The sequence below is a fragment of the Dissoconium aciculare genome (genome assembly GCF_010015565.1).
Source record: "Dissoconium aciculare CBS 342.82 unplaced genomic scaffold K489scaffold_11, whole genome shotgun sequence".
NCBI lineage: Eukaryota > Fungi > Ascomycota > Dothideomycetes > Mycosphaerellales > Dissoconiaceae > Dissoconium > Dissoconium aciculare.
Window position 1 is genome coordinate 372,572 of NW_022984961.1, and position 24,752 is coordinate 397,323.

At 53.3% G+C, this 24,752-nt stretch overlaps 8 protein-coding genes across 8 annotated transcripts; 5 read left to right on the forward strand and 3 right to left on the reverse strand.

Moving 5' to 3' along the window:
* Positions 1-900: 900 nt before the first annotated feature.
* K489DRAFT_48512 (uncharacterized protein) lies at positions 901-4,684 on the reverse strand. The gene is made up of 2 exons (XM_033608666.1): positions 1,252-4,684; positions 901-1,004 (listed from the first exon to the last, which is right to left on the reverse strand). Exons 1-2 carry the CDS (start codon positions 4,545-4,547, stop codon positions 998-1,000), a joined length of 3,303 nt encoding a protein of 1,100 aa, XP_033457216.1. The 5' UTR covers positions 4,548-4,684; the 3' UTR covers positions 901-997.
* On the forward strand, positions 4,685-5,378 carry K489DRAFT_48493 (uncharacterized protein). The gene has a single exon (XM_033608665.1). The coding sequence runs from the start codon at positions 4,823-4,825 to the stop codon at positions 5,222-5,224; it is 402 nt and encodes a 133-aa protein (XP_033457217.1). The 5' UTR covers positions 4,685-4,822; the 3' UTR covers positions 5,225-5,378.
* A 1,428-nt stretch (positions 5,379-6,806) lies between these two features.
* K489DRAFT_382935 (uncharacterized protein) lies at positions 6,807-7,273 on the forward strand. Its single transcript, XM_033605491.1, has one exon. The coding sequence runs from the start codon at positions 6,834-6,836 to the stop codon at positions 7,098-7,100; it is 267 nt and encodes an 88-aa protein (XP_033457218.1). The 5' UTR covers positions 6,807-6,833; the 3' UTR covers positions 7,101-7,273.
* A 1,088-nt stretch (positions 7,274-8,361) lies between these two features.
* Positions 8,362-9,713, forward strand: K489DRAFT_48539 (uncharacterized protein). Its single transcript, XM_033608667.1, has one exon. The coding sequence runs from the start codon at positions 8,534-8,536 to the stop codon at positions 9,662-9,664; it is 1,131 nt and encodes a 376-aa protein (XP_033457219.1). The 5' UTR covers positions 8,362-8,533; the 3' UTR covers positions 9,665-9,713.
* A 1-nt stretch (position 9,714) lies between these two features.
* K489DRAFT_48540 (uncharacterized protein) lies at positions 9,715-10,955 on the reverse strand. Its single transcript, XM_033608668.1, has one exon. The coding sequence runs from the start codon at positions 10,653-10,655 to the stop codon at positions 10,005-10,007; it is 651 nt and encodes a 216-aa protein (XP_033457220.1). The 5' UTR covers positions 10,656-10,955; the 3' UTR covers positions 9,715-10,004.
* K489DRAFT_382937 (carboxylesterase type B) lies at positions 10,864-12,803 on the reverse strand. Its single transcript, XM_033605492.1, has one exon. It carries the CDS (start codon positions 12,623-12,625, stop codon positions 11,255-11,257), a length of 1,371 nt encoding a protein of 456 aa, XP_033457221.1. The 5' UTR covers positions 12,626-12,803; the 3' UTR covers positions 10,864-11,254.
* Positions 12,804-13,032: 229 nt separating this feature from the next.
* Positions 13,033-14,946, forward strand: K489DRAFT_382938 (NAD-dependent epimerase/dehydratase). The gene has a single exon (XM_033605493.1). The coding sequence runs from the start codon at positions 13,467-13,469 to the stop codon at positions 14,523-14,525; it is 1,059 nt and encodes a 352-aa protein (XP_033457222.1). The 5' UTR covers positions 13,033-13,466; the 3' UTR covers positions 14,526-14,946.
* Positions 14,947-19,122: 4,176 nt separating this feature from the next.
* Positions 19,123-24,576, forward strand: K489DRAFT_412175 (uncharacterized protein; the record flags this gene model as incomplete). The annotated part of the gene is made up of 9 exons (XM_033607899.1): positions 19,123-20,804; positions 20,858-22,150; positions 22,201-22,308; positions 22,366-22,549; positions 22,619-22,772; positions 22,820-22,877; positions 22,938-23,521; positions 23,573-23,896; positions 23,954-24,576. The coding sequence occupies 9 exons, from the start codon at positions 19,123-19,125 to the stop codon at positions 24,574-24,576; spliced, it is 5,010 nt and encodes a 1,669-aa protein (XP_033457223.1).
* Between the last annotated feature and the right edge of the window lie 176 nt (positions 24,577-24,752).

Consider the following 24,752-nt stretch of genomic DNA (forward strand, 5'->3'; position numbering starts at 1 on the left):
TTGGTCGGCCACATGCGCGTTTCATGGTACCCGTCGATGATATCTTCATCACAGCACCAATTCTTCCGAGACTTCGCTGATCGTATTGTCCGCGACGAGAGCCTCGCCTCAGCTGATTGAGCTCATCCCGCTGAAGATGACACTGCATTGACTTTCCGACATCAATATGGAACAACAATTACGATGTCTACACAGAAGCAAGTCCGTATGTGAGCGCCAGTCGTACAACATGAATCCCTCTCGCGAATGAACGAGCACAGGAAGCGATCAAATCGGACGGAGCAATCCAAGATCATGAATGAACGACTAGCCCAGATGGTTACCCATTCTTCGAGAAGCAGTCAACCTTCCCTTTAGTCATCAGGAGTAGCGAACATCGAATTAGTCTTCGGAGTACGCCGTTTAAATCGATCGATGGCCATACCTCGTCATCATCTTCACGCAGCAATCACATATCGTCATGCCGAACAAAACATGTGTGACGAGGAAACTCCTGCGCAAGCCAAAACCACACCATGACCTCACCAATCCAAGCGTCGGGCCGTGCACTCCGTGACGGCATTCCGGCACCCCGCCGACATTCGCGATCGGCCTGTGCCGTGATTGTAGGATCATCGAGGTTGGACAGTGCTTGGGCTTCTTCATTCGATGAGGTCACCACGCAACAGGGTCAACACACGCATCATCATGGTGCCCTGAGAGACGGTTCGAGGAAGTTGAACGATCACCGAACATTCAGACAATCACCGAATATCAATTACCATGGAGCGAGCATGTGTGCAAAGAATGTGAATTTCCCATAGAAACCTGGTATAAATCTAAATATATCTCCCAAAAATTGTGGGTTATTTTTCCGTTCGAGGAAGGGTATGAATGGTTTTTCCTTTTCGTAAAGCTGATATTAAGGATAGACAAAAGCCGAAGGTGGGCGAACAATCGCGGGAAGTTGTGATCAAAAATATTTTCAAAATGAGGTGCAATCTCTCTCTCCAGAATTTCATGGTCTTCCATCTTTCCGTCGATCGATCGGTAGCTGCGTGCTTTCATGGGACGTCATGGTCTCATTCAAGAAATCACATGGCGAACACCGCAAGGACGACGGCGATCGCGGCGAAGATGACGCCGAAGGAGGCCTCGACGCCGCGGACTGCCGCGCTGCCCTGAGTCTTGGTGTAGACCGCGGGGCCGGAGGAGGTGGAGTTGGAGTTTGTCGCGCGGGCGGGGACGGTGCCGTTGCCGGTGGTCGCGGGCGTGGTCGGCTTGGGTGAGCTAGTCGCGGCACTGCCGAGCAGGGTGCAGCCGGAGGCGCCGCAGCTGTAGATTCCTGGACCGCTGGGGAGCGTGTTGGCCGGAGCGCTGCATGCGGTCGAGGTGCCGAAGGGGTTGGTGGCGGGAGAGGAGCCTGGGGAGGCGGTTGCGCCGAGGGTCGGGACGGTGATGACGACGGCGGTGCCGGCGATTTGGGTGGTGAAGAGGCTGGTCGTGGGCTGGATGAATGTCACTGGGGTGCCGCCGAGAACGGTGGTGAGAGTCACAGGGGTGGTCGGGACGCTCTCGATGGGCACGCTGACGGTGACGGGAGTTCCGGCGAGGGTGGTCGTGAAGATGTTGGTCGAGGTGGGCTGGACAAATGTCACCGAGGTACCGCCGATTGTGGTGATGATGGTGTTGGTGGGTGCAGAAATCGGCGTGCCGTTTGATACCGTGGCCGGGATTACTGGAGGGTTCTCGGTGGTCACGGTAGTGATTGGCGCCGGAACAATCGGGATCGTTGTTGGAGCACCATCAGTGCCGGTGATGACGAGAGGCGAATTGGTGGTCACGGCCGTGGCCGGGGCGGCAGTTGTCGGAGCAGCGGTTGTCGGAGCGGCTGTGGTTGGAGCGGCGGCATCGCTGGTCGTAGGAGCGGTAGTCGGAGCTTCAGTGGGAGCTGTGGTGGGAGCCGTGGTGGGAGCCGTGGTTGGGGCAGTGGTCGGGACTTCGGTAGGAGTGGTGGTAGGAGCGGCGGTCGGGGCTTCGGTGGCAACCGTGGTGGGCGCCGTGGTTGGGGCAGTGGTCGGAACCGTGGTCGGGACCGAGTCAGTTGACGCTGTGGTAGGCGCCGTGGTTGGCGCCGTTGTGGGTGCCGTAGTCGGTGCGGTTGTTGGTGCAGTGGTTGGCGCAGTGGAAGGCTCGCTTGAGGTCACAGGAGCCGCGGTGGTCGTGGGCGCCGCGTTAGTAGTGGGAGCCGGGCTGGTGGTCGCAGCCGTGTTCGGGGGAAGGATGCCAGTCAACACATCGCTGAGAGCCGGGACGCTGGCGCTGAAACTCAACGTGGGAATGATGTCAGGAGCGCCGGACCAGATGATTGTCTTGGAGGCACCCATGACGTCGTCACGCTTGCCCATGCGGTGGTACTCTGCGGTGGGGTAGCTCCACAAGAGGCCATCATCCCTGGCAGCGACCGGAGCTGCGGTCTCCTGAGCAGGGGAGTAGAGCTGCTCCGAGCGCGCCTTGATGAAAGCCCCGGGGGTCTCGAGGGTAGCGTGCGTACAGCTGGCGAAGGGGTTACCAGGAGGGAAGTACTTGGGCAGATCAGGGAGAATGTAATCCGTAATCGCAGCTCCGGCAGCGTTGGTGGTCTCGGTGGAGGAGACGGCTCCGGTGTAGACAATCTCACCCATGAAGGTGGAGCTTGCAGCAGAGAGACAACCGGCAACACCACAGCTGTTGACGGTGGCGACGTTGACAGCCAAGGCAGTTGGGCCGAGAATGAGGTTGTTGCCACCGTTGCCCTTCTGAACGATGGAGGTCGCACGTCCATTTGGCAAGTTGATGCCCTTGATGACAATGTTGCAGTCACAGTCCAAGGCGTTGTAGGCGCAAGGAGGGTTGGCACAGCTGGTCACACTTTGGTAGTACGATTTGCTGAAGAGGGCTGTGTTACAAATGGTGGTGATGCAAGTCGCTCGGGCAGCCGGGTTGACGAAGTAGACTTCGGTCTTGAGTGGAGGGCTGTCCGGGTACTCTGACCAGGTGGCGTAAGCACCAAACTCGAATCCGAGGGTACAAGCCTGGTTCGAGCAGACTGACGGACCAGGAGTGATCAACGCAGCCGCAGCGGTATCGCAAGCGCTTGTGGTGGGAGCAGCTGTGGTAGGCTGTACCGTGACGGTCTTCTCAATGTACTGAGTTGTGATGGACTCGGAGATGTAAGTGATGCCATTGCGCTCAGTGGTGACAGTGGATGTCACTGTGCTGGGCGAGATCGTGACATAAATCGGCTGAGTGGTAGTTGTCGGCTGAGTAATGGTTGCGAGAGAGATGATGGTCGTGGGAATTCCAGGGTTTGTAATGGTGGTCAGCTGGCCGTAAATTGAAGTGGTCACAGTCGATCCTGGCAATGTGGAAACGATGGTCGTAGGCACAACCAAAGTGCTGGTCGCGGTGCGGGTGGCAATTGTAAGAGAAACTGTGGTCGCTGTGGTGGTGATGACAGTCGGTGTGGTAACGGTGTAGGTCAATGTCACTGGAATACCGGCTTGAGTGGTAGTCCGGGTGAGGACATCGGTGACGAGAGACGTAGCCACAGATGTCACTGTACGAGTCACCGGGCTCGGGGTGAAGGTGGCGGTCGTCGTCAAGGTGGACAGCGCGGTCGTGGTGATCAAGGTAGGTGTTGTAACAGTGCGGTATGAAGTGACCGGCACGCCCGCGACAGTGGTCGTGATAGGGATCGTGGCTGTCACGAGATCCGTCGATGTGACCAATGTGGAATAAGTCGACAAAATGACGCTGGTAGTGAACACTTCTGACGTGACCGTCTTGACGGCGGTCGAAGTCTCAGTGGTCTTGTACTCATTTGTTTCGGTGGTGATTGAAGTCACAGGGATGGTCGAAGTGACATCCGAGGTGATGATTGTGGTCTCAGGAATGATGGTGGTTGAAGGAACGACAGTTGTGAGAGTCTTGGTAGTTCCCAAGGTTGTGGTCACGGTGGCATCATAGATGCTAGTCTGGTAGATGGTCGAGGTCAAGGAGTCTACAAAGGTGGATGTGGTGAGGTAGGTGGTGCTGTACTTGAGGGTCTCTGTCGTGTCATACACGAGAGTTGTCTGGTAGGTCTCGTACACCTTGGCTGTCGTGGTATCGGTCTCGGTGACGGGAACGGTAGTTGTGGTAGTTGTGCATGTGGTCGAGGTCGCCGTGTCCGTCTCCGTGGTGCGATCTGTCTCAGTGGTGTACAAGGTAGCTGTTTTCTGGACTGTTGAGACGGCCGTGGTGTGGTCGGTCTCCGTCTCTGTCACAGTGAGGGTTGTGTACTGTGGCGGAGGTGCATAGGTTGCAGGAGGCACATAAGGTGCAGGCGACGATGTCTTCGTCGTGTATGCTACCGGTTCTGGAGAGGTGGATGTGTATCCCGCTGGCGAGTTTGTGTAGCCAGCCGGCGCATCTGTGTAACCTGCCGGCGGCGAGGTGTAACCTGTCGGGTCCGCTCTGACCTCGATAGGCTCAGCAGCGGCCAGGACGAAGCCCGCCGCAGCTACAACTGCGAGAAACGACTTCATCTTGTCGAGCTGTGTGATGTGATATCGCAAGTCCACCAGGAGGTATGGGAGCTGAGCTGATCAGAGACAGCTTAGGCAAAGCTTCTTTCCAAACCGTGTGCAAACCGGTCTTCTGGATTTGTGCCCTGGTAACACTTCTGTGCCTCAGACAAGGTATGAATCAGAAGGAAGAAAGGGAACTGAAGAGCAAAGGACTAGTACGCGACTGAGCAAAGAAAAAGAGGTTTAGAATGAGATCGTCAGAGGCACAGTCATGGGTGTGAGCGAAAAGGGTAATGTTCCATACATGTAATATTGCATCGACCTACATGGCAGGGTGGGCATCATCACTGATTCCCTTCGCCATCGTATGGTGCTCACGGGCGCTCACCACAATGGATACCCGCGATGGGCAGAAAGTCTATCGAGATGACCACATTGACCGAGGAGGGAGTGCATGGCTCGACGCCGCAAAATCGCCGCGCCCTCCATGGCGATGCCCAGAACCACGAGCGAAAACAGCAAGAGGCTTGCATGCGGCGCAGAATCTGCTTGCCGGAAATGGGAGATCCTTGCGTGCTTTCGCCGAGTGCTGTGATGAGATGTGGGCAAACCGAGGACGACGAGAGCGGAAAAGGCTGACGTTTGGAATCGGGGGTGTGCGTGCTCGAGGACCCTGGGATGGATGGGCGGCCTGAATGGAATCGCTCGCATTTTTGCGATGGGATGGCGGCTTCGAGGTGCAGAAGTGGCAGGGCGAACGCATCGAATCTTCACTAGACCGGCCAACGCGCATGAAGCTACGAGGCCCGTTGTATGGCAAAAATGTGACGAGAAATTCTAAAAGCGTCTGTGAGGCGTGTCGTCGCAAAGAGACGTTGGAGCGGACCGATGCTCCTTTGGCACTTATGCCTCAAGCCTAAAGCTTGGATGTGGATCCTGCCGGTGTGAGGCGCAGATTGTTCGTTTTTGGTGATGCATGTCACAGCTGGGGGGTCCTCCGTTTGTAATACTTTTTGTACAGCCACGCTGACTAGATTCAATGAATGAAGACGGTTTAGGGAGATCAAATCGCAAGACTATCCTTTCTAGTTGCCCTCGTCGTCATTGATCAGGCAGCGCTCGGGCTCTCTGATAATGATGATAGCGAGACCGTATATGGATACGCAGGACGGAGATGTTCCTCCTCTGGGTAGAGAAGGCTCAGAGAAAGAGCTCACCGTCTCCTCACTCTGCTGTGCTGTGCATGGGGGCCAAAAACGAAGGGCACAGTAACATCTGGTGTAGCTAGGGCTGACCAGATTCAGGCCCACGTGCAAGCGATACAGCTCAATCCTCCGATGCCTACCAAACTACCTATGAGTACCATAGATGGATGTACAGACAGGCGTTGATAGGAGCAGGAAAGGCGTTATGTTACATATTTGTCGCACCGGAGTATTGATAAGTTCAGGCACCTTCCCCGCCCGTAGAAGGACAGGAACCTTGTACTGCACCTACTGCATCGACGATACTGGTGGTATACACGTATACATACATAATCCTCATCATCATCATCATCATCATCATGGCTGATCGAGACTCAAGCCTCTGCTGTGGATAGGAAGGATGTTGTTGTCACGTTCACAATTGGTCCTTATGGGCTGAGGAGTACATGCACTTCTCCGTATGTGCCTAGGTACTCTTGTTGTATCCAGTCTGGAGGTCTGACTCGAGCCGAAGCGATATACTCACCGGTGGGTGGTGGACCTCGAGCCTGCACCCCGCCAACTCAGTCTCGGTGTATCCATTGCTATGTCAGCAAAGAGCAACACAAAATACTGCCCAGGTGTAGTAAAGATAGCAAGGCCATGGCATGAAGCATCTGTGCTCGTGGTCGTGGTCCTCTGGAGTACCTAGGTATGTATGATGATGATTCCCGCTGTAGAAATATGAAGTGGTGAAATATTTTCTTCACATGCAAGACCAGAAACGCGAAGGAAGGTGATGTCCTCCAGCATGCTTTTCGACGGGAGGGCGGCCCTTGCTATCGGGCTGTGCCTGGCCCGCGACGGTTTGGAGATGGGAATTGTCCTAGGGGCGCGTCACTGCAGAGATGAGACGATAGTAGCACAGGGCTAGTTGAATAGCGTCGTCTAGCACGAGACCAGCGCTGCTTATGACTGTCGAGATCGGTAGAAGCAGCCGCAGTGGTGAAGAAGCGGCGTGTGACAGCTCGTCGATTGTTGTTGTTTTTTTGGTTTGTTTCCCCTCGGATGTCCTTCTCCGTCGGCTGCTACTTCTGCGACTTCTCATGTCCGCCCATCCATGATTCCATGCACAGGAGAGGGAAAAGAGAGTTCGGTCGTTGCACCTGTCATCTCTCTCCCTCGACGCACACGCACATCCCACCTCGGAGTCAACCTGGAAGAAATTACTCGTGTCGCACTTTCTGCCGCCGTTGATGATCACACACTGGTCGTCTCGTCATCTCTAGTACTGTACTGTGCGGTGCTGTGCTGCGCTGCACAAACGTCGGGAGGCGCAAGATCCGCAAACCTCGTTCATCCTCGCTTTTCCGTCGGGTTTCCTTGAGCCTGCCCTTCCGTCAGGGAAAAGCATCTCTTCGACGCACCAGACGCCTGGCCGATGTTGTTCCTGATCAACATCTCACTGTACAAAAGACACGCAGAGAGCACGCCATTCAACTCGAGCGGGCAAAGCTGGGTGCATGCATGAGGTGGCGGAGTTGGGCGCCCGATGGATCTCTGATGACCCCAACGAGCTACCGTAGCCCAGTTAGTCAGAATTTCCACTTCTCTATTTTTGTCCTTTCCAAGCTTGTCACCAACAAGCCGACTCGCTCCCGAGTTGGTTATTTCATTATTTCCCGCCATCTATATAGCCACCACCATTGCAACAGCAACAACAACAACAAGGCGATGACAACGCATAATTTCCATCGCCAAACGTCCGTCGGATAAAAGAGCAGAAAATATGCTGAAACGCTGCGCCGCACGCAAAAGTTTCCAGGTCCATGCGCTGCAGTCGTCCCACTCCATCTCACCCACGATCACTTGACGCATCGCATCGCATCGCATCACAGCTCATCTCATCCCATCACCAGCGTGCCAGCGCATCTCGTCGCATTCTCAGTGATCAGCGCCCACTCCGCCTGCTGCTGAACTGTTGGGCTGCCCCCATCACGCCTGTAAGCGTTGCGGGCGTTTCTTCTGCTCATTTTAGGCGCAATTCCCATAGCCTCACCGGTCGAGCTTCGACGCAAACCTTAAGGTCCGCTTTTTTCTTCCTAACCCATGCAGGTGCTGTGCCTCATGCAGCTTATCTGCATCAAGGATGAGTGTGGGTGACAGGAACCCTTTCGAATCTCGAGCGGACGATGCCACCGACATGCGCTCCCGTCCTCTGAACCTCGTCCGCCTCGATTTGCCTAGGTCGAGGAGGATTCCACCCTCGCGTCCTGTTTCCTCGAGTGTTCCCTGCCTTTCTGAAGTTGAAACCGTGATTCGTGAACAGCCTGCGCTCATCCGAGGGCATCTGGCCACTTGCACACCTTTTTGGGGTTTAATCCTGCTCCCGCTGTTAGCTGCTTATTGTACTTCTCGCGGCACTCTCAAACATCGGTCCTTTGCTCTGGCTGGTACTGCTTGCTGGGCTCTCTAGCTTCCAGAATCACTCCGATTCACCAATCAGTGGTGGCTGACTACGCCTATTCGCCACTCTCTTCCCAATCGTGTACTGTACCCATCTCGAAGTCCTTCTTCGCCCAAGGATTGACCGACCGAGCTTTGTCTGCAAGGCTCATCAGACCACGACTGCGTTCGCTCCGCGTTCTGGTCGCTCTCTGGCTGTTTGATATCCTTGCTTGTCGTCCTTCGTCCCGCTTTTGCTCGATCTATCGTGTTCTCGCGTTTCTCGAATCTCTCGGCGGGACATGTTCTAATCGCTTGGACATTTTGATATCGTGACATTCAGGGAATCGCAAGTTGCTCTCGCGCGCCTTCACCATGCCCAACGCCATCAGCATCGCTCCGTCACAGGAGTTTGAAGGCAACGATGGCAACTGGTCAACATTCAGCATCGTGGTCGGTACGGGACCGAAACAACAGCGCATCCTTCCAGCGACATCATCCGAATATGTCGCACTCGTGTCACCGCTCGGCTGTGTCAATACCTTCAACGCTGGCCCAAGTACCGCTTGTGAGTTTTCACGAGGCGGTACACCCTCTCTTTTCAACACCTCCAACAGTCTTACCTGGACCAAGTTGACGGCTGCCGATGGCTCAAAGAATTTCTACCTACCTTTCGACTCTGAGCAAAAACTTGGTAACGCAGGACCAGGGCAGGTCCCCGCTTCAGTCGGACTTGACACTGTCGCGTTCGATCTGCTTCCCTCGTCAAGAACTCCAAACCTCACATCACAGGTCGTTGCAGTTTACAATGCTGTTAATCCATGGATAGGCATGCTGGGTGTGCGCGGCATTCCGAATCATCTTCCGCTTGCCGACTCCACCAGCCAGACGAGTGTTTTGCAAGCCTTGAAGGCTGCAGGCACGGTACCAAGTGTGTACTTTGGCTACACCGCAGGGAAGTATTACAAGAGTCCCCAAGTTTTTGGAAGTCTCACGCTCGGAGGCTATGACGGGAGCCGTGTCGATATGTCGACGGCACTGTCTGTTCCAATCTCGGGGTCGACCACATCCGACCTCAGCGTCTACATCAAGAGCATTACCCTCAGCGCGTCGGGCAACAGGAACAATATCCCCGTTGGCCAATTTGCATTGATCGATTCGGTAGTACCGGAGATTTGGCTCCCGGACACCATCTGCGACCAAGTTGAGTTGGCGCTGGGTTTGGTCTACGACAAAGCGACGCAATTGTATCTCGTCAATGACACTTTACGCACAAATCTCCAGAATGCCGCCCCGAGCTTCACCTTCAATCTTGCAGCCTCGGGAAACTCGTCAAACAGTATCCCCATCACGTTGCCATATGGAGCTTTCGATCAAACTGCAAGGTTTCCGTTTGCGGGAGTCAATCCGTCAAATCCGACGAGACAGCAGCGTTATTTCCCTCTGCGACGCTCCAATACTACAACAGGCTTCTTCCTCGGCCGGACCTTCCTACAAGAAGCGTAAGTCTATGGCCATGCTTATCTAGCCACCATGATTTGCGCGCTAACGTTCTCTCAACTAGTTACCTCACAGCCGACTACGAGGCCAAGGTTCTGACCATTGGTGTAGCTCAAGACGTCTCTGGGACTTCCACCTCTGGTGTCGTCACAATTGGCAGCTCTAGCAGCAACAGCAGCCCCACCCCGACTGCTGCTGCCGCGCCTCTAGGCGCCGGTGCCATTGCCGGAATTGCGATCGGTGCCCTTGCCGGTGTTGCGCTCATCGGAGCTCTTATCTTCGTCTTCTGGCGACGTCGTCGCCAAGCCTTCCTCAACAACAACACCAACAAGAAGAAGCGACCGCGCTACCACCAAACCCCCTCCAGCGTGGGCGACACCACCCTCGCTGCAGACTCCGAATTCGGCAATGTCGACGAACAGCGTCGCCACGTCATGGGCGAGTACTTTAAGCCGGGCAACGAATTCGGCCCACCACCCGTCGTCGGCTCACCGCCAGGTGACGACCCAGCCTTCTTCAAATCCGAACTCGACGCCACGCAAACCGTCTCCGCCTTCCACGCGCAACGCCAAGCCCAACTCAACCGCGTCCCGCAACCCGCCCCGGTGCCAGAAATGCACGAACTGGACGGCGGCTCCACCCGCCCCGTGAACCACCGCTCTCCCATTTCCTGGGGCAGCGCCGTCAGCGCCATCTCGCCGATGAACCACGACGAGCAGCAACACTTCCAGACGCTCAGCCAGCTCCGCGAAGCCCCGAGCCCCGACCCCAACGCGGCCGGCAGTCCCGGAACGAGCCCGGCAGCGCTGGTCAGCCCGAACGACCGACACATCTCGAGCGACTCGGTGCCGCCGTTGCGCATCCCGCATGAGAGACAGCTTTCGAGCGATTCTGTGCCGCGGCCGTTGAGACCGAGACACATGAGCCAGGACAGCGTGCCGGGACTGCACGAGATGCAATAAGTCGGTTTTCGCTTCTTGCCCATCTCTCCCTGCATCTTTGGCTCGGGTCTTTTCTCTGACTGGAATCGGCTCTTTTGTCTTCTCGATCTGTGGTTACTATCTATTTATCTATCTATCGAGGCATTTTTGTTTCTCTTCAGATTTGACGAATTTTCTTGGTCCGAATTTTGCTGCGACAACATACCAGAATGGCTTTCCATCTCTCCGACATCTTTGCAGCGGCGAAATTGGCGTTCGGGGGTTCAGGGAGAAGACGGTCGCTTTTCCTCGAACAGTGAGGGTTGATTGTAGCGAACGTGTGAGGGTTTGCCACTCACGCAGATACACACTAGATGTGAGATTTGGCATTGAATGTCCGAGCGGGATTTTGGGTGAATAAATATTATCTTCACGAAAATATTGGTATTTCCTGCCTTTCTACCTTGGATGCTCGGTTTGGTCTACATAGCACATAACCAAATTGCAGACACCTACACTTTGCTGATTGAAACATCCATTTCTCCATTGCGACACCAAATTCATGGCGCACTGACTAAAATGATATGCGATTGTCCTTCATCGTTCAGCTCATAAACATCATCACAACATGACCAGTCACTATCTACATCACACAACTTTCAAATCTACCATTGACCTAATCCTTGCCGCCGACCCACGGCTTGGACGAGAATCTCTCATCAATAACAATCAACTCTCCAGTCGGCAACCCGCTCTTGGCGAAATGCACAAAAGTGTCCTTGACATGCGGCGCCAGCCTCTCCACAATCGCCTGGGAGCCAGGCCCCTGGGCAAGCGGAGCCCGCGACCAAACGCTCCAATCAGCAAACAGGAACACCAGATCGATGCAATGGCACGCCCGCAGCGCACTTCCTGCCGGAAACCAGTCGAAGCGGAAAGCGGTCGATTTCCCGCCGTGTTTCTGCCACTGTGCATGGAATTCCAGCGTGGGCTGCTTGAAGACGAAGTTGGTGACGTATTTGCTGATCGTGTTGAGCGCGTAGCCGCCGATGAGGGGGATGCTAGCGACCCGTGAGGGAAGGCCGCCCGAGAGTTGGATGAAGGGGAGACTGTCGTCAGCGGTCCAGCCGAGGAAGAGGTCTTTCTTGGGCGCGAGCTCGGCGATGCGTGAGGGGATCTGCGATGGTTCGGGGAGCGGGTGCTTGCCCCAGCTTGCCCAGAAGCCGAGGCCGCCGCCGCGGGCGCGCTGCTCGTCGATGAGGGTTTCTAGGATCTCGGTCATTTCGGCCGTGGTCTTGGATGCGGCGGATTCGGACGTTCCGCCGAGGAGTTCGCGGGCCCGTTCGGCGTTGATTTTGGCGTCTTTGCCTGAGCGGCTGATAATGCCCAGGGGGGCACTCTGCAGGATGGCTCGCTGGTAGAGATGCTCAGTGCCTTCGGCCATGATGATGTTGTAGACAGCACAGCCGCCAGCGGACTGGCCCATAATTGTCACGAGCTCGGGGTCACCGCCAAAATTGCTGATGTTGTCGTGGACCCATTGCAACGCTTGAATTTGATCTAGCACGTGGAGATTCGGCGGGATCAGACCGTCGACCTCGAGACAGCCGAAGATGCTCAGTCGGTATTGTACGTTGACCAAGACTGCGCCTCGCCGCGCGAGATCGCTGGTGTCGAGGATGTCAATGTCCGCACCGCCGGCAATGTTAGCACCACCATGGTACCAGACAATCACCGGGAGTTTCGATTGCTGTGTGCTATCGGTGGGAGTGATGACGGTCAAGGAAAGGCAGTCCTCGCTGAATTCCCGATCAGATGCACGCTCTCCTAAAACAAATTCCAATCGGAACTTGATCTGGGGCGAGACGGGTCCGAGTTTGGTACAGTCTCGGGGTTCGGTCCAGGGCGTGGGCTTCCCAGGTTTGGCGAATCGTTTGGCTTGTCCAAAAGGTATCGCTCTGGCTCGAGTCAAATCGGATTGCACGTCTGCAATGACCGGACCACTTTGGGTCTCGAAGGTACGAGTCTTGGTGTTGCTGCTTGCCATAATGTTGGACGGATGAAATTCTGCCACTACTTCAAGTGTGGGAGGCTCGCAAGGCTTGTGCGACACTTCAGCAGAGTAATAGACACGAGGAAGAGATGGAAACAAGTACTACTGTGACTGAGGATATTCTATGCGTATACGCACGTCTATTTCACCGCAAATGGCGTATTGTATGCATGTAAGCAAACGTCAAGTACCTAATAACCCCTAATAACCTAGTGATGCGGCCCAGGTGATCATGATATGATAGCTGACGTCCAGTGCCTCGGTGGCGCGATCTCAGCACGTGTGTATACAGATATATACGAGGGTTAGGGTTCGGAGATAAGAGAGCTCTTGCCCGCCAATGCAAATAATGTGCAGGTCCACACAAAACACACGGGCCAAACCAATGACATTCGGGAGCTGGTGTTCACCACTATACCGCTCAAGAACGGTTCATCCTTCGCTTGTGCTAATCAACCTCAGTGTCGGAATGATACATGCCCAGGTGCTCATTACGAGACGGAGGTCGGAACAAGATTGAGCCGGTTCCGACTTTCACCAATGACTAGCGTTTCTCGACCAGCCTCGAAATCACCACTACCCCAGCCGTCCTCCGGTGTCAATCGAGCATTGGACCATGTCGCTAGTACTTCAGTATAGTGTTCGCGCTTGTCGAATCAGCACGATTGTTGCGACCGCGTGTGCAGGCTCTGTGAGCACGAAGAGGGGTTTCGCATCTATTGTGAAGAACGAGAATCTGCTGAAAAGGTCAAGTACATTAATTTCACCTCGCATCCTCACTCCCGTTTCAATTTCCGATCGATTGTCACTCAACTACACCAGACCTTTAGCAACAATGGCTGCGAAAGAGACTGTTCTCGTCACCGGAGGCTCCGGCTTCATTGGCTCTCACTGCATTCTCAAAGCTTTGGAGCAGGGCTACAATGTGCGCACCACACTGCGCTCGCTGAAGCGCACCGATGAGGTCAAACAGATGCTGCGCCAAGGAGGCGCCACCGAAGAGCAGGCCAACAGCGTCACCTTCGTCGCCGTGGACCTCCTCAAGGACGATGGCTGGACAGAGGCCGCCACAGGCTGTGCCTATGTCTTGCACGTTGCCAGTCCCTTTCCTCCCGGTGCTCCCAAGCACGAGGATGACCTGATCATCCCAGCAAGAGAAGGCACATTGCGGGCTTTGAGAGCAGCAAAAGCTGCAGGTACCGTCAAGCGTGTGGTCGTCACAAGCTCCTTCGCATCAATTGGATACGGCCAAGTCCCTACCGACAAGCCATACGACGAGGAGAATTGGACAAACCTCGAGAACCCGGCTAAGCCTGTGTCACCCTACGCGAAGAGCAAGACGATCGCAGAGCGCGCTGCGTGGGAATATATCAAGACCGAGGGTGGAGATTTGGAGCTTGCCGTGGTCAACCCGGTTGGCGTGTTCGGCCCTGTGCTGTCCAAAGACTTCGCGACCAGTGTCGAGCTCGTCTCACGCCTGGTCAAGGGTCAAATCCCTGGCTGTCCCAAGCTCGTGCTCGGTGTCGTCGATGTTCGCGACATTGCAGCTCTGCACTTGTTGGCCATGACCCACCCAGACGCCGCAGGACAGCGCTTCCTCGGAACCGCCGACGGCGACTTTCTGAGCGTGCTGCAGATCGCAAACCTGCTCAAGGACAGCGATCTGCCACCTCACATCATCAAGAAGCTTCCCTCGCGCGAGCTTCCCAACATTCTCCTGCAGGTTGCTGGATTCTTCGACAAAACTATCGGCATGGTGTCGTCGGAGCTGGGTAAGCCTAAGAATGGAACCAATACGAAGGCGAAGCGTGTGTTAGGATGGGCCCCTCGCAGTGCACAGGAGGCCGTGGTCTCAAGTGCGAAGAGCCTCCTGGAGGTTGGTGTTGCGAAGTGAAAGTGCCTCCCCGCATGATCCATTTCTCGTACAGTTATATACCCCCATTCAAATTTTGATTGCAAGAGCATACTGTCAAAGCGCTGTTCAATCCTCCAGCCCCCGCCCGTCAAGAGCGGTACCGTCGTATTCTCTGTGTCCATTGTCTTCAACCACGTGCGTCCCATCTCTTGCTCGTCGTTGTTATACATGACAAGGCCGACCACTGATCGAAATCACTAAGGCCTGTCGTGATGCGAAGGGCAAAGAGCCTAATTTCTTTCTGGCGCGATCCTGATGAAGGTTCCAAAGTCGCTTGCAGATGAATTTGTCTAGGCTGACGCGATCGTGACGAAGAGCACGAGGAACCAGCACAATCTTGCTGTATGGGCAGGAAAGTGAACAACAAACCAAATCAGAGGCGGCTAGAGATCAATATCACGTCGCGATCCAGGCTGGACACGTGAAAAACTTTCAGGCAGCTGTCGCTTGTGCACGGAGAGTGAAAGTGAGCATCGGACACTTTCCAGAAGTCCGCGATTTTCCATCTACCATCATTGACACCAACACTTGTACACACAAAGACACAAGTCGCACCGCCATGGCTTCAACTTCATACCACAATTGGTTGCCATTTCCTTACTTCACTCGCTATCGCGAGAAGATCATCGCAGCAGTCAATTATGATGTGGTTAACAAATGCTCTCCACCAGAGCTCGCAGTGTACGCAGCTTCGCAGCCGCAGTCATACACTCATGAGGACGACCTGTAACATTTAGCTGAGCGAAGAACATCTCATGTCTTTTCATTCGTATCAAGAACAAGGCCAATCTAGCGCCACGTGTCACATTTTATCGCATCGATTCAAGTATTGTTAGTTGGTGTTGCAATTATCGTAGCATCTGATGCATCAGTAACGACGATTGCCAGCATGGTGCATTTACGTCCTTTCCGAGTGAGTTGCCATGTCTGAAACAACCTTGGAACTAGTGAAACGACAGAACTGTACGAAGGATGAGTGTGGACTCGGGAATTTGATTTCCTTCATTGGTGCCCTGTTCTTGCCTTCACTCTCTCCTATGTTGGCATTCCAAGGTTCGTCCTGACCAGAGTCGCTCCGCCGCTATCATACTCTACCACACTGAGTCGACAAGATGCAAAGACCTTTATCGATAGCTCGAAAGTCCTACGGCTTACACGGTCCGAAGTTGATGCAACGAAGGACGACCGAAGACCTCCTCTGGCTGGCATCCCTCGAGCGTCGAAAATATGACCCTCTGTTTGCACTTTCCATGCGTGGTAGAGCTAAGCTAGTCGATATGAAGGCATCACCAATGCCTCAAACTTCGGCCTTGGGCAGGCTCCACGTGCTCCCTCCAGAGATCCTTCCTATCACTCACACCCCCTTGGACTTGTGATCGCTGCAGCGCTTCTCGGGGACCAGCAAGAAGTCACGTGGTGTTGTACAGTCGCTGCGAGGGCTTTTTGCATTCAAATATCATGTTTCTGAGAATTTGCAAAGGCTCCGAAAAATCGGTGTAATCGAACGGCACTCCGTCAACATCCTCTTGAGGGCCTTTCGCTCCTCAGACTGTACAAAATGCAGCGCTTGGGTTCCAGTCCTTCACCTACCAACTTGTCAACGGTACTGTCGCAATTGCTTCCAAGACCTGCCTGAATATTGCATCTTGCCCACAGATATCTTCAAGTCGTTTCCACACATTGCCCTGAGTCAGCGGGAGGAAGCAGTGCTCCATGCTCGCGTTTATACCCGCGCTGGGCCCCGACATAATGAAACTTACAGTGCAATATACGTCGACCAAAATCAGGCGGCGATCGCTGAGCAGCTCCAGCATTCTGGTCGGGTCTGGTTTCAAATGATGGGACAGGGTATTCGTGCCGTTCAATGTACTCTGAAGATCTCGACTTGTGGGTTCGCCATACATGACCAAAACCATGGATATTTTGGCAAAAGACTGGAAAGCAATCGAGCCGCCGCTCGAATCAACGATCAAATCGCTTTGGGATACCGATGATCGGACTCGTCAACTGTTCGTGAAATTACCTCAACTCGGGACTTCCAGTCGAATCGAGCGATATGTTTTTTGTCGGGTATATTACAAGCGATCAGGCCCGATATCTTTGGGCCAGATCGGCGGCGCGTCAAGATACGAACCGAAAATGGAACTGAGAAGACAATGTATAAGGCACCGAGAGAGGACTTCTTCAGGCAGATAAGGGAGCCCGTTTATACCGACACTAGATAGTGCGTCTCCTCCGTCGACCGAGGATTCGCAAGATTCCGTAGACACCGACGCTATAGACAACCGGAGTGGCCGGTAAAAGTTCGTGAGACCCGTGAAATGATATCGCATGCGGATGTCATCATGCGCGAGGCACTTTATGGCTGTATGTAATGCGAATGAAATTGGTGGACAGTGAGGATTGGTTGAACTCCAAAGTAGCCTTTCGAGCATCGGCAGACAAATGCCTGGTATTTAACATCTGATTGCGCTGCAGAATCGTATGTTGCACCTGTAAGCGGTATTCAGCACTGAGAACGTGCAGGGTCGCTTCCAAACCAGGGCATCCTCACGTACTGGCGTATTCCATGATCATTGCATTAACACAGTCCTCCATTACCATATTTTCGCCATGGGCGGCCATCCGACAGGAACATGAGGTCTCCAGATACACCTCTTCCTGCCATCATAGCACACACGAATTCATCATTATCTTGGCAGGCAACCGTGGAAATATTGGATCGGTCAATTGGCCGCATCAAGATTTAAATTCATCGTAATTTCTTGACCAATAAAGGGAGAAAATCCAGTTCAACACAAAAGCTTTGTGCTATGTGAGGAAGGCTTTGTGCCGTATGACCAATGCTTACAGCAGCTAGCATCGCATTTAAATACAAGCTGAAGCCGTCCTCCCGCTGAAGTGATGGACGAGAGTTGACCAGTGTGCTGAGAATCCCACGCCCGCCTTTGCACTCATCTTGGGTGGACATGTGTGCGCTCGCGCTGGTTGATCAGCATGATTGAAATAAGTTGGTCCCAAGCAGCCTGAGGCGTTCGAATGTCCACAGACGTTCGACAAAAAAGGCCGGCGCTCCACGTGAATTTGACGCGTCCCCGGGCGGGCCGCGTGCGGACCAGCACAAACACGGACGGCACATCACAACAACAGCCTTTGCAGTGAAGGCGTGTGATGTATATTGCCGCAATTGAATACGATGGTCATAGTGGTGACGACATCGATGAACGCCTCACTTGTGACTCACATTGCAGATGCAATTCAGCCCTTGGGCATGCGTTCCCTCGGAGACCTCACGATCATCACAGGGTAGCACGAAGTAGCAGAATGAGCTGCGCCTTGTTGACAGATCAAGGATCAGCTAACATGTCAATGAGCGAAAGGACGTGGGAACAAGACTGACGCATAGCTAGGTACAATAACACCACAACGCGATGAATGTGGAAAGGAGCCCGGAGTGCCGTACTGGAAAGAGGGGTGGCCTCCCAAACCTGGTTAATGGTTATCGCCTACGTGGACCAATGAAGATACCTGTCGATTTCCTGCATATACCAAAAGGCCCGCAACCAGCCGCATCTTTACTCTTATCGAAATCGGTCCTTGCATTTCGGCCAGAATCCACATCCTGTACCCTCACACGACCGGCCATTTGCGTATGCTGCACCAAAGGCGGAGTCGTACACTGCCCATCGGTACAGTGGTGCTTCGATTTGGTCCAGATGGATGGCTGCGCACAAGGGGTATGGTTCCCTTGTAAAACCAGTATACGCACAATTGATGTGTTCGCGCCGTGACGACATCACGATCGACGAGGCGCAGTCTTAATTTCCACCAAACCTGTAGATGCGCGAATAGTGGCGTAGCCAACACAAGCCGGCCGTGGTATTCGACAGCAGCTATGGACAACATCTCCTGCGGAGCTCTGTATATGGATAGGTCATGGTGATCGTTGTCGCTAATCATGCGAGGTCAGGAACATTAATTGGTCTATTGGAAACCAAACTGTACGTGCCTGACCAGGGGTCGTATTGGCTTCGCCACCATCTCCATCGAGCTTTGACTCTTATGGAACACTTTTGGTCAACTCTGCATATCCAAGTCGCTGCGATGGAAACCGAACATGCCGCAGATTCTTGACAGGCTTACTCAACATAACGAACACACCATGACAGGCGCCGCGAGGGTGGCCTCCCCTCCTGGAGAACGCTTCGCATGCTGGAGAGTGTAGCTGCGGTCACTCTCACCGCAATAGTTTGAACCCTTCACGGGCTGATCTATCCTGCCGAGTATATAACTTTGTGAAAACATCTACTTTCCCATTTCGCACATTGTCCGGCGCTGACCATCTCAGATAGAGAGCTGGCGATGTTCAGATGACTTCCCTCTCATGTTGATGACCGATCTTTTGGGGTTGTAATGGTGCCCGCCTTTCGACGGTATTATAACCTGCATGCAAAAGCCGACAACACTGTTAACATCTCCGTACAGAAGTTGATGACTCCCAATCAATCGCGCGACATATACAATTTCATACTGGACTGACTGATCATCTAGCGATATTGTTGTGCACTCCTCGAAGATGACCGACGCTCAGAATTCTGGAATCAATCGGTCCGATGCGCAGGATACCGCTACGCCTCGAACACGGTCACCGCGTGGGACGATGCCGTCCTATCCGCTCTCGGGTCGAATTGACTTTGCTGTTGACGTCGATTCCTGCAATGTGGCCGACTCTGGATCAGTGTATAACACATTTCGAATCGATGCTGGCAATGACTCCGAAGAACCAGCCGTTGTCGGTGGCTTTTATCGCGACGCCTCACCGCTGGAGCGAATAACGGAATCGGTCGCGCGTCAGAGAGTGCCTCGCTCCCCCCAGGACTCCACAACACTTCAGCCGAGCACAAGCAGCTCATTCTCAGATGATCGGCATGGACGTCATAGAGCATCGTATGTTGTGGAAGGAACGACGGCAAAACCAGCTCGCGTCGAAGTTGCAGGATTCAGAGCATCACGATCTCAACATGAGGCAAAATTGGTTCAGCGCAATACAGCAGCTGCGCCGACACCGTTCATGCCGTATTTGCAGCCTGCGCGCGAGCCACCAACGACACCAAATTCGTATCAAGATCCGATCATTAGAGAGTCGTCATCCGATGGTGCTCGTGGCGACGCAGACTGTATACCGATAGGCTACGAGGTTCCAGGCCCCCAAAATTCACATTTTCGATGGTCTCCCCCCAAGGCGTTGACAGGATCTTCGACTGCCCAAGCTGCTCGCAATACTACTGTCCCAGCAATCAGGCTTAGTGTGGTGAACACTCCTGGAACTACAGAAAATCTCCTCACCCGCACCTCATCAGACACATCATCTGCGGACGTGTGTATCGTCTGCGAAGAGCTCGGCGATGGTCGCTACTACTGCAATGTTTGCCAAGATCTGTTCTGCGACCCTTGTTGGAATACACAAATTACCCACAGGCGCCAAAGTAAGACTATAATGCCCGGAACGCTCCCACACGAAAAGACTAAGCGCAGCATCGCCGAGAAAGTGAAAAAGGTTCTCACGCCTGCTCTCACTAAGGAGGATCGAGAGAGACTTCATCTAGAGGACATCGACACGACCTGGTTCGGGGTTTCTCGAAGCAAGAATCAACCCCCGCTATTCCGCGATTATGGACGATACGCGAATCTCATAGCTACGCTGAAGACCGAGCGTTACAATCAGTATTATGATGATCACCCTTCATCGCCAGTCAGCAAAGACCAGATTGGAACTCTTTTTCCAAGTCTTGTGTCTTTCGTTGGAGTTACTGGTGCTGGCAAAAGTACCCTGATCAAATTTCTCATTGACCTGAAGTCCAACAATGACACCGCATTCTTCCCTACGCCGGTCGTTGGAGCTCCTGATGCCAGTCTTCCAACATCCGGAGACGTTCATCTCTACCTTGATCCCGTCTCATCCATGAGTCTCACATCACAGTCTCCATTGCTCTATGCTGACTGCGAGGGACTAGATGGAGGTGAGAGGAATCCCTTCGCCGCGGCGACTAAGCAGAAGTTCGAGGGGCAAGGAGAAGAATCGCCTTCCTCAACAACGGATCAATATCGGCCGAAACGACTCAATCACATTTCAGAAAGAGAACTGATGTGGGCCAACAATGCACAAAGAGGACGGCGCGATTATACTGTCGAGTATCTTTATCCAAGGCTTCTTTACACGTTCTCAGACGTCATCGTCTTCGTCGCCAAAGACGCCAGGTAGGATCGAGGATGTCTGAACACAGCACTGCCCGGTACTCACAGATATTTAGGCTCATCGAGAAAGTTGTCGAGCGACTTATCAATTGGGCGCATGCCGCGCTCGAGAAGTCGTCTAATCAGCCGGTCCTGCCCCATGCCATCATTGTTCTCAATGCTTCGAACAACGACATCCCAGAAAAGTTGTGGGATGTCAAGTGTGCGACAAAAACAGTCATGGACAAACTCGACGAAGCTTTACTGAAAAATCCCTCGTACCAACATCTCGTCAACTTTTGGAAGGAGAGGCGACGGCCTGTCCGTACCGTCACCGGCTTGGTTCGCATGTACTACTCCTCGCTCAACATAGTGCGCGTTCCGACGACAGGCAGGCCAAATTTGATTACCGATCAGATCACGAAACTTTCTGATGTGATCCGAACTGGTAGTGAGGCTGCCCGAGAGAGCAAGGCCAGGTTGCGCATGCTCTTGAACGCGGATGAGTTTCAGCTATATTTACAGTCAGCTTTCGACCATTTTGCTGAGAACCTCAGTAAGCCCTTCGACTTTGTGCAGGCGTCTTTTGCAAATAGTCCTATACCAAACAACTTCGGTGGCAATATCCTGAAGCTCGCAATTCAAATGATGACAACCTGGAATGAGATCCGCAACCCATGGCACATTCTTCAAGAGCTCAGCTTCATCGTTGGTTCGTGCATCATGCTCGATACGACTCGCCAGAAAATAAGAGGCGTCCCGCAGGACATGTTCCCCAAATATCTACCACATCTCGACCAAGCTCTTATGGACTTTTGCGACAAGCACTGGCGTTGCGAGTATCAACATGGGGCGGAGCGATGCGTCAATGTACGGAGCGGACACTCCGCCAAAGGTCATCAGATGCAATCTGGAAGGCTGGCCGGTGTCGGCCACTACAAGTCAACAATACAATGCGACGAGCCCACCAAACGCAAGTTCCAAGAACTTGTCTACGAGAAGCTGGTGATCTCTTACGTGATGACGCGGCGGCGAACCTCATCAAGTAAAGCGGAGGATCGCGCTGCAGCCGAGATTCATTGCGAATACGTCTTACCGCACTTCTTCGCCCATGTCACGAAGCACGATCCCGGGACCTTTGTCAGCCATACAGTATGCTTGTCATGTCTCTTCGAGCCACCAGAGCATGCACTGCCTTGTGGACATATCATATGTACTCCCTGCTTACGGAGCTTCGGCGACTGTCCGGAACCCAGTCGCGTCGCCATCCCGCACTGCCCTCTTGAGCCGAAGACGAATCGCTTCATATTTCCCTGGGAAGTTTACCTCAAACCTCCAGGCTGTGGGATCCGGATACTGACATTAGATGGGTGAGTAAAATTCTCTTTCTGCATTGAGTCTTCACTAAACCTCAGACAAGTGGCGGAATTCGAGGCGTCGTTGAGTTGGAAATTCTCAAGCTCCTCGCAGCAGAGTTCGATAATGACATCAACATTCAAAGCTTTTTTGACCTGATTGTTGGTACGAGGTATGCTCTGCACATCCTTCCAGTGCTTCTGGTCTATCGCTTATGTTAATGCTATAGCACTGGTGGCATAATTGCTCTTGGTATGGTGGAACGTAAATGGACGATACAACAATGCTCTGAGAAGTTCGAGAAGCTTTGTGTTAAAGCTTTTGTGCCGCGCAAAGGCGTCAATATTCCAGTGATTGGACGAATCGTTGCAGCTCACAAGCAGTCTAAGTACGAGACGAAACCTCTCGAGGAGGTAAATTCTTCAGCAGAAACGCGCCGATGCGGCGGCTACCGTGGAGTTTACGAAAGCTGACCAAGACAGGCATTGCAAACGGCATTCACTGAGCATGAGCACCTTTTTGGAGGCAAACGCGCTCGAGCAACAGAAATTGGCGTCAAAGTCGCCATCACGGCAACCTCTGCGACACTGGGTGAAGTCGTGTTTGCGAATTACAGCCGGACATGTGGCGAGCAACGTGAGTCCACCGACCCAACAATGGCAGCCATATGCTGACGACAATAGTATCCTATGCTTTTCAGCGACCTGAAACCCTCCAAGGAGAAGTCAAAACTTGGGAAGCGTAAGATCTTCCTCTTCAAAGGTCCAAGAATCAATTCCTGGCCTATACTGACATGAACAGAGCGAGAGCAACGTCAGCCGCGCCCAGATACTTCAAAAATTACTATCACAAGGCCACAAAGCAGCTTTATTCTGACGGAGGTATTTACCACAACAACCCGATAAATGTGGCCGACAGCGAGCGTAAACTCCTTTGGCCAGAGCTCAAGGACAACGAACCAGATATCGTGATATCTATCGGCACCGGGTCGTGCGTGATCGCAAAGGAGAAAGCATTGGTCTCTAGTCCGTCGAACAAGGGCATTGTTGCTGGCATACGGAACATGAACAATCTTGCGTCGCATCATATCCATTCGTCACTGGATGCTCGAAGAACTTGGCGAGAGTTCATCCGAGTGCGGAACCCCAAAGGCGACAACAAGCAGCGCTACGTTCGCCTCGATCCCGAGTTCGAAGAACCACTCCCCAAGCTCGATCACATCAGAGCGCTGTTGGAGCTCAAAGCGTCGACTGTATCAAGCATGAAGAGAAGTGAGCAGATCAAAGCCGTTGCCCAACGCATAGCTGCCACTCTTTTCTACTTCGAAGTTGCCAGCGGCGTGAATGACTCCATCGCTCCGACCTCGGAGATGGTTTCTGTAGTTGGTGAGTAGGTCTAGAAAGCGATTGGTGAGCAGGACTCTGACAGATTTACAGGTAATTTTCACTGCCGATTGCAAAAGCACGAGATACCTGCACTCAGCAATTTTATAAAGAAACACAAGGTGCCAGGATACACACCTCGCTTTATCATCATGAGGTCGGACAGCGATACGGACATACCACAGCTTGTTTACCTGAATGATCAAGTGCTGGATAGAATGTCCACCAAGAAATCGCTGAACATTTATCCGCCAACCACAGTGACTTGGTCTTCGAAGCAAGCGCGAACCGAAATCTTCCTTTGTCTCGACAAGAGCACAAGGTATCCAATCAGTGGTTTTCCACGCAAGCTCCATGAGGGCAAAACTCCGATCACAGGTGTGTGCAACTAGTTCAAGTATGCTAATCTAGGCCACGACGTTGACTATCAATCAGGGAGTCGCCAGATACTAACATCGGTTGAGACGGGCCCTTGGATCGGACATTCTGCGAGCGCTCACGCCCGGGACCATGCTTGGGACCCACCACTACACTTGAGCAAATTGCAGAAAACAGACATCATCGAAAGATTCGCCGATGCTTCACATTTGCTCGGTAGCGCAACCAAAGATGATCTCAACCCCAATACTCCCCCAGAACCTCCATTCGAGTCGGAAGAGGCCTACAGCCAATCGACACAACCGCAACATAATTTCGCAAGCACCGGCTTCACCACTCTCCCGCCAAGTTCAGGCTATCGCAGCGCCGCGTGGGACTCGTTCGAGCTGGCTCACAGCAGGAGCACCAACAGCGCCGGCTACGTGGGTTCGTTGTCTTCTCAAGCCTCAGCCCCAGTACATCAAGCATGGAATGGATATCCGCCATCAGTGCATAGCTCCTCGTCGGGCAGGGCTCCATCTGAGCTAGATGGCTCCTCAATGCCTCGGATGTTCGAACATTATGGGAGCGCGGAAAGATCTCAGGAATCCCCTGTGATCGCCGTGGCTGCGAACAGCAACGAATCATACAGACATACTGGGAGCGCAGCTTATCCAGCCGGCGTACATGAGTTACCGTGATCTCGTCAGCATGATACTGGACCCATTCTCGTTCTGTCGTTCTGCTACCTTCCGAAAGAACGAATTTCGCGCAAAGCGGAGAAATCTCCCCGGACCAACATTTTTCGGCCGGCTGTGAATTTCTAGTCATCATTGAATCATCATTTACTGATGTTTTGCTGTCTAGAGCTTCGTCA

Coding starts and splice junctions, on each gene's coding strand:
- K489DRAFT_48512 (XM_033608666.1), bottom strand. CDS start 4,547: ATGAAGTCGTTTCTCGCAGTTGTAGCTGCGGCGGGCTTCGTCCTGGCC.
- K489DRAFT_48493 (XM_033608665.1), top strand. CDS start 4,823: ATGTTCCATACATGTAATATTGCATCGACCTACATGGCAGGGTGGGCA.
- K489DRAFT_382935 (XM_033605491.1), top strand. CDS start 6,834: ATGATTCCATGCACAGGAGAGGGAAAAGAGAGTTCGGTCGTTGCACCT.
- K489DRAFT_48539 (XM_033608667.1), top strand. CDS start 8,534: ATGCCCAACGCCATCAGCATCGCTCCGTCACAGGAGTTTGAAGGCAAC.
- K489DRAFT_48540 (XM_033608668.1), bottom strand. CDS start 10,655: ATGCAGGGAGAGATGGGCAAGAAGCGAAAACCGACTTATTGCATCTCG.
- K489DRAFT_382937 (XM_033605492.1), bottom strand. CDS start 12,625: ATGGCAAGCAGCAACACCAAGACTCGTACCTTCGAGACCCAAAGTGGT.
- K489DRAFT_382938 (XM_033605493.1), top strand. CDS start 13,467: ATGGCTGCGAAAGAGACTGTTCTCGTCACCGGAGGCTCCGGCTTCATT.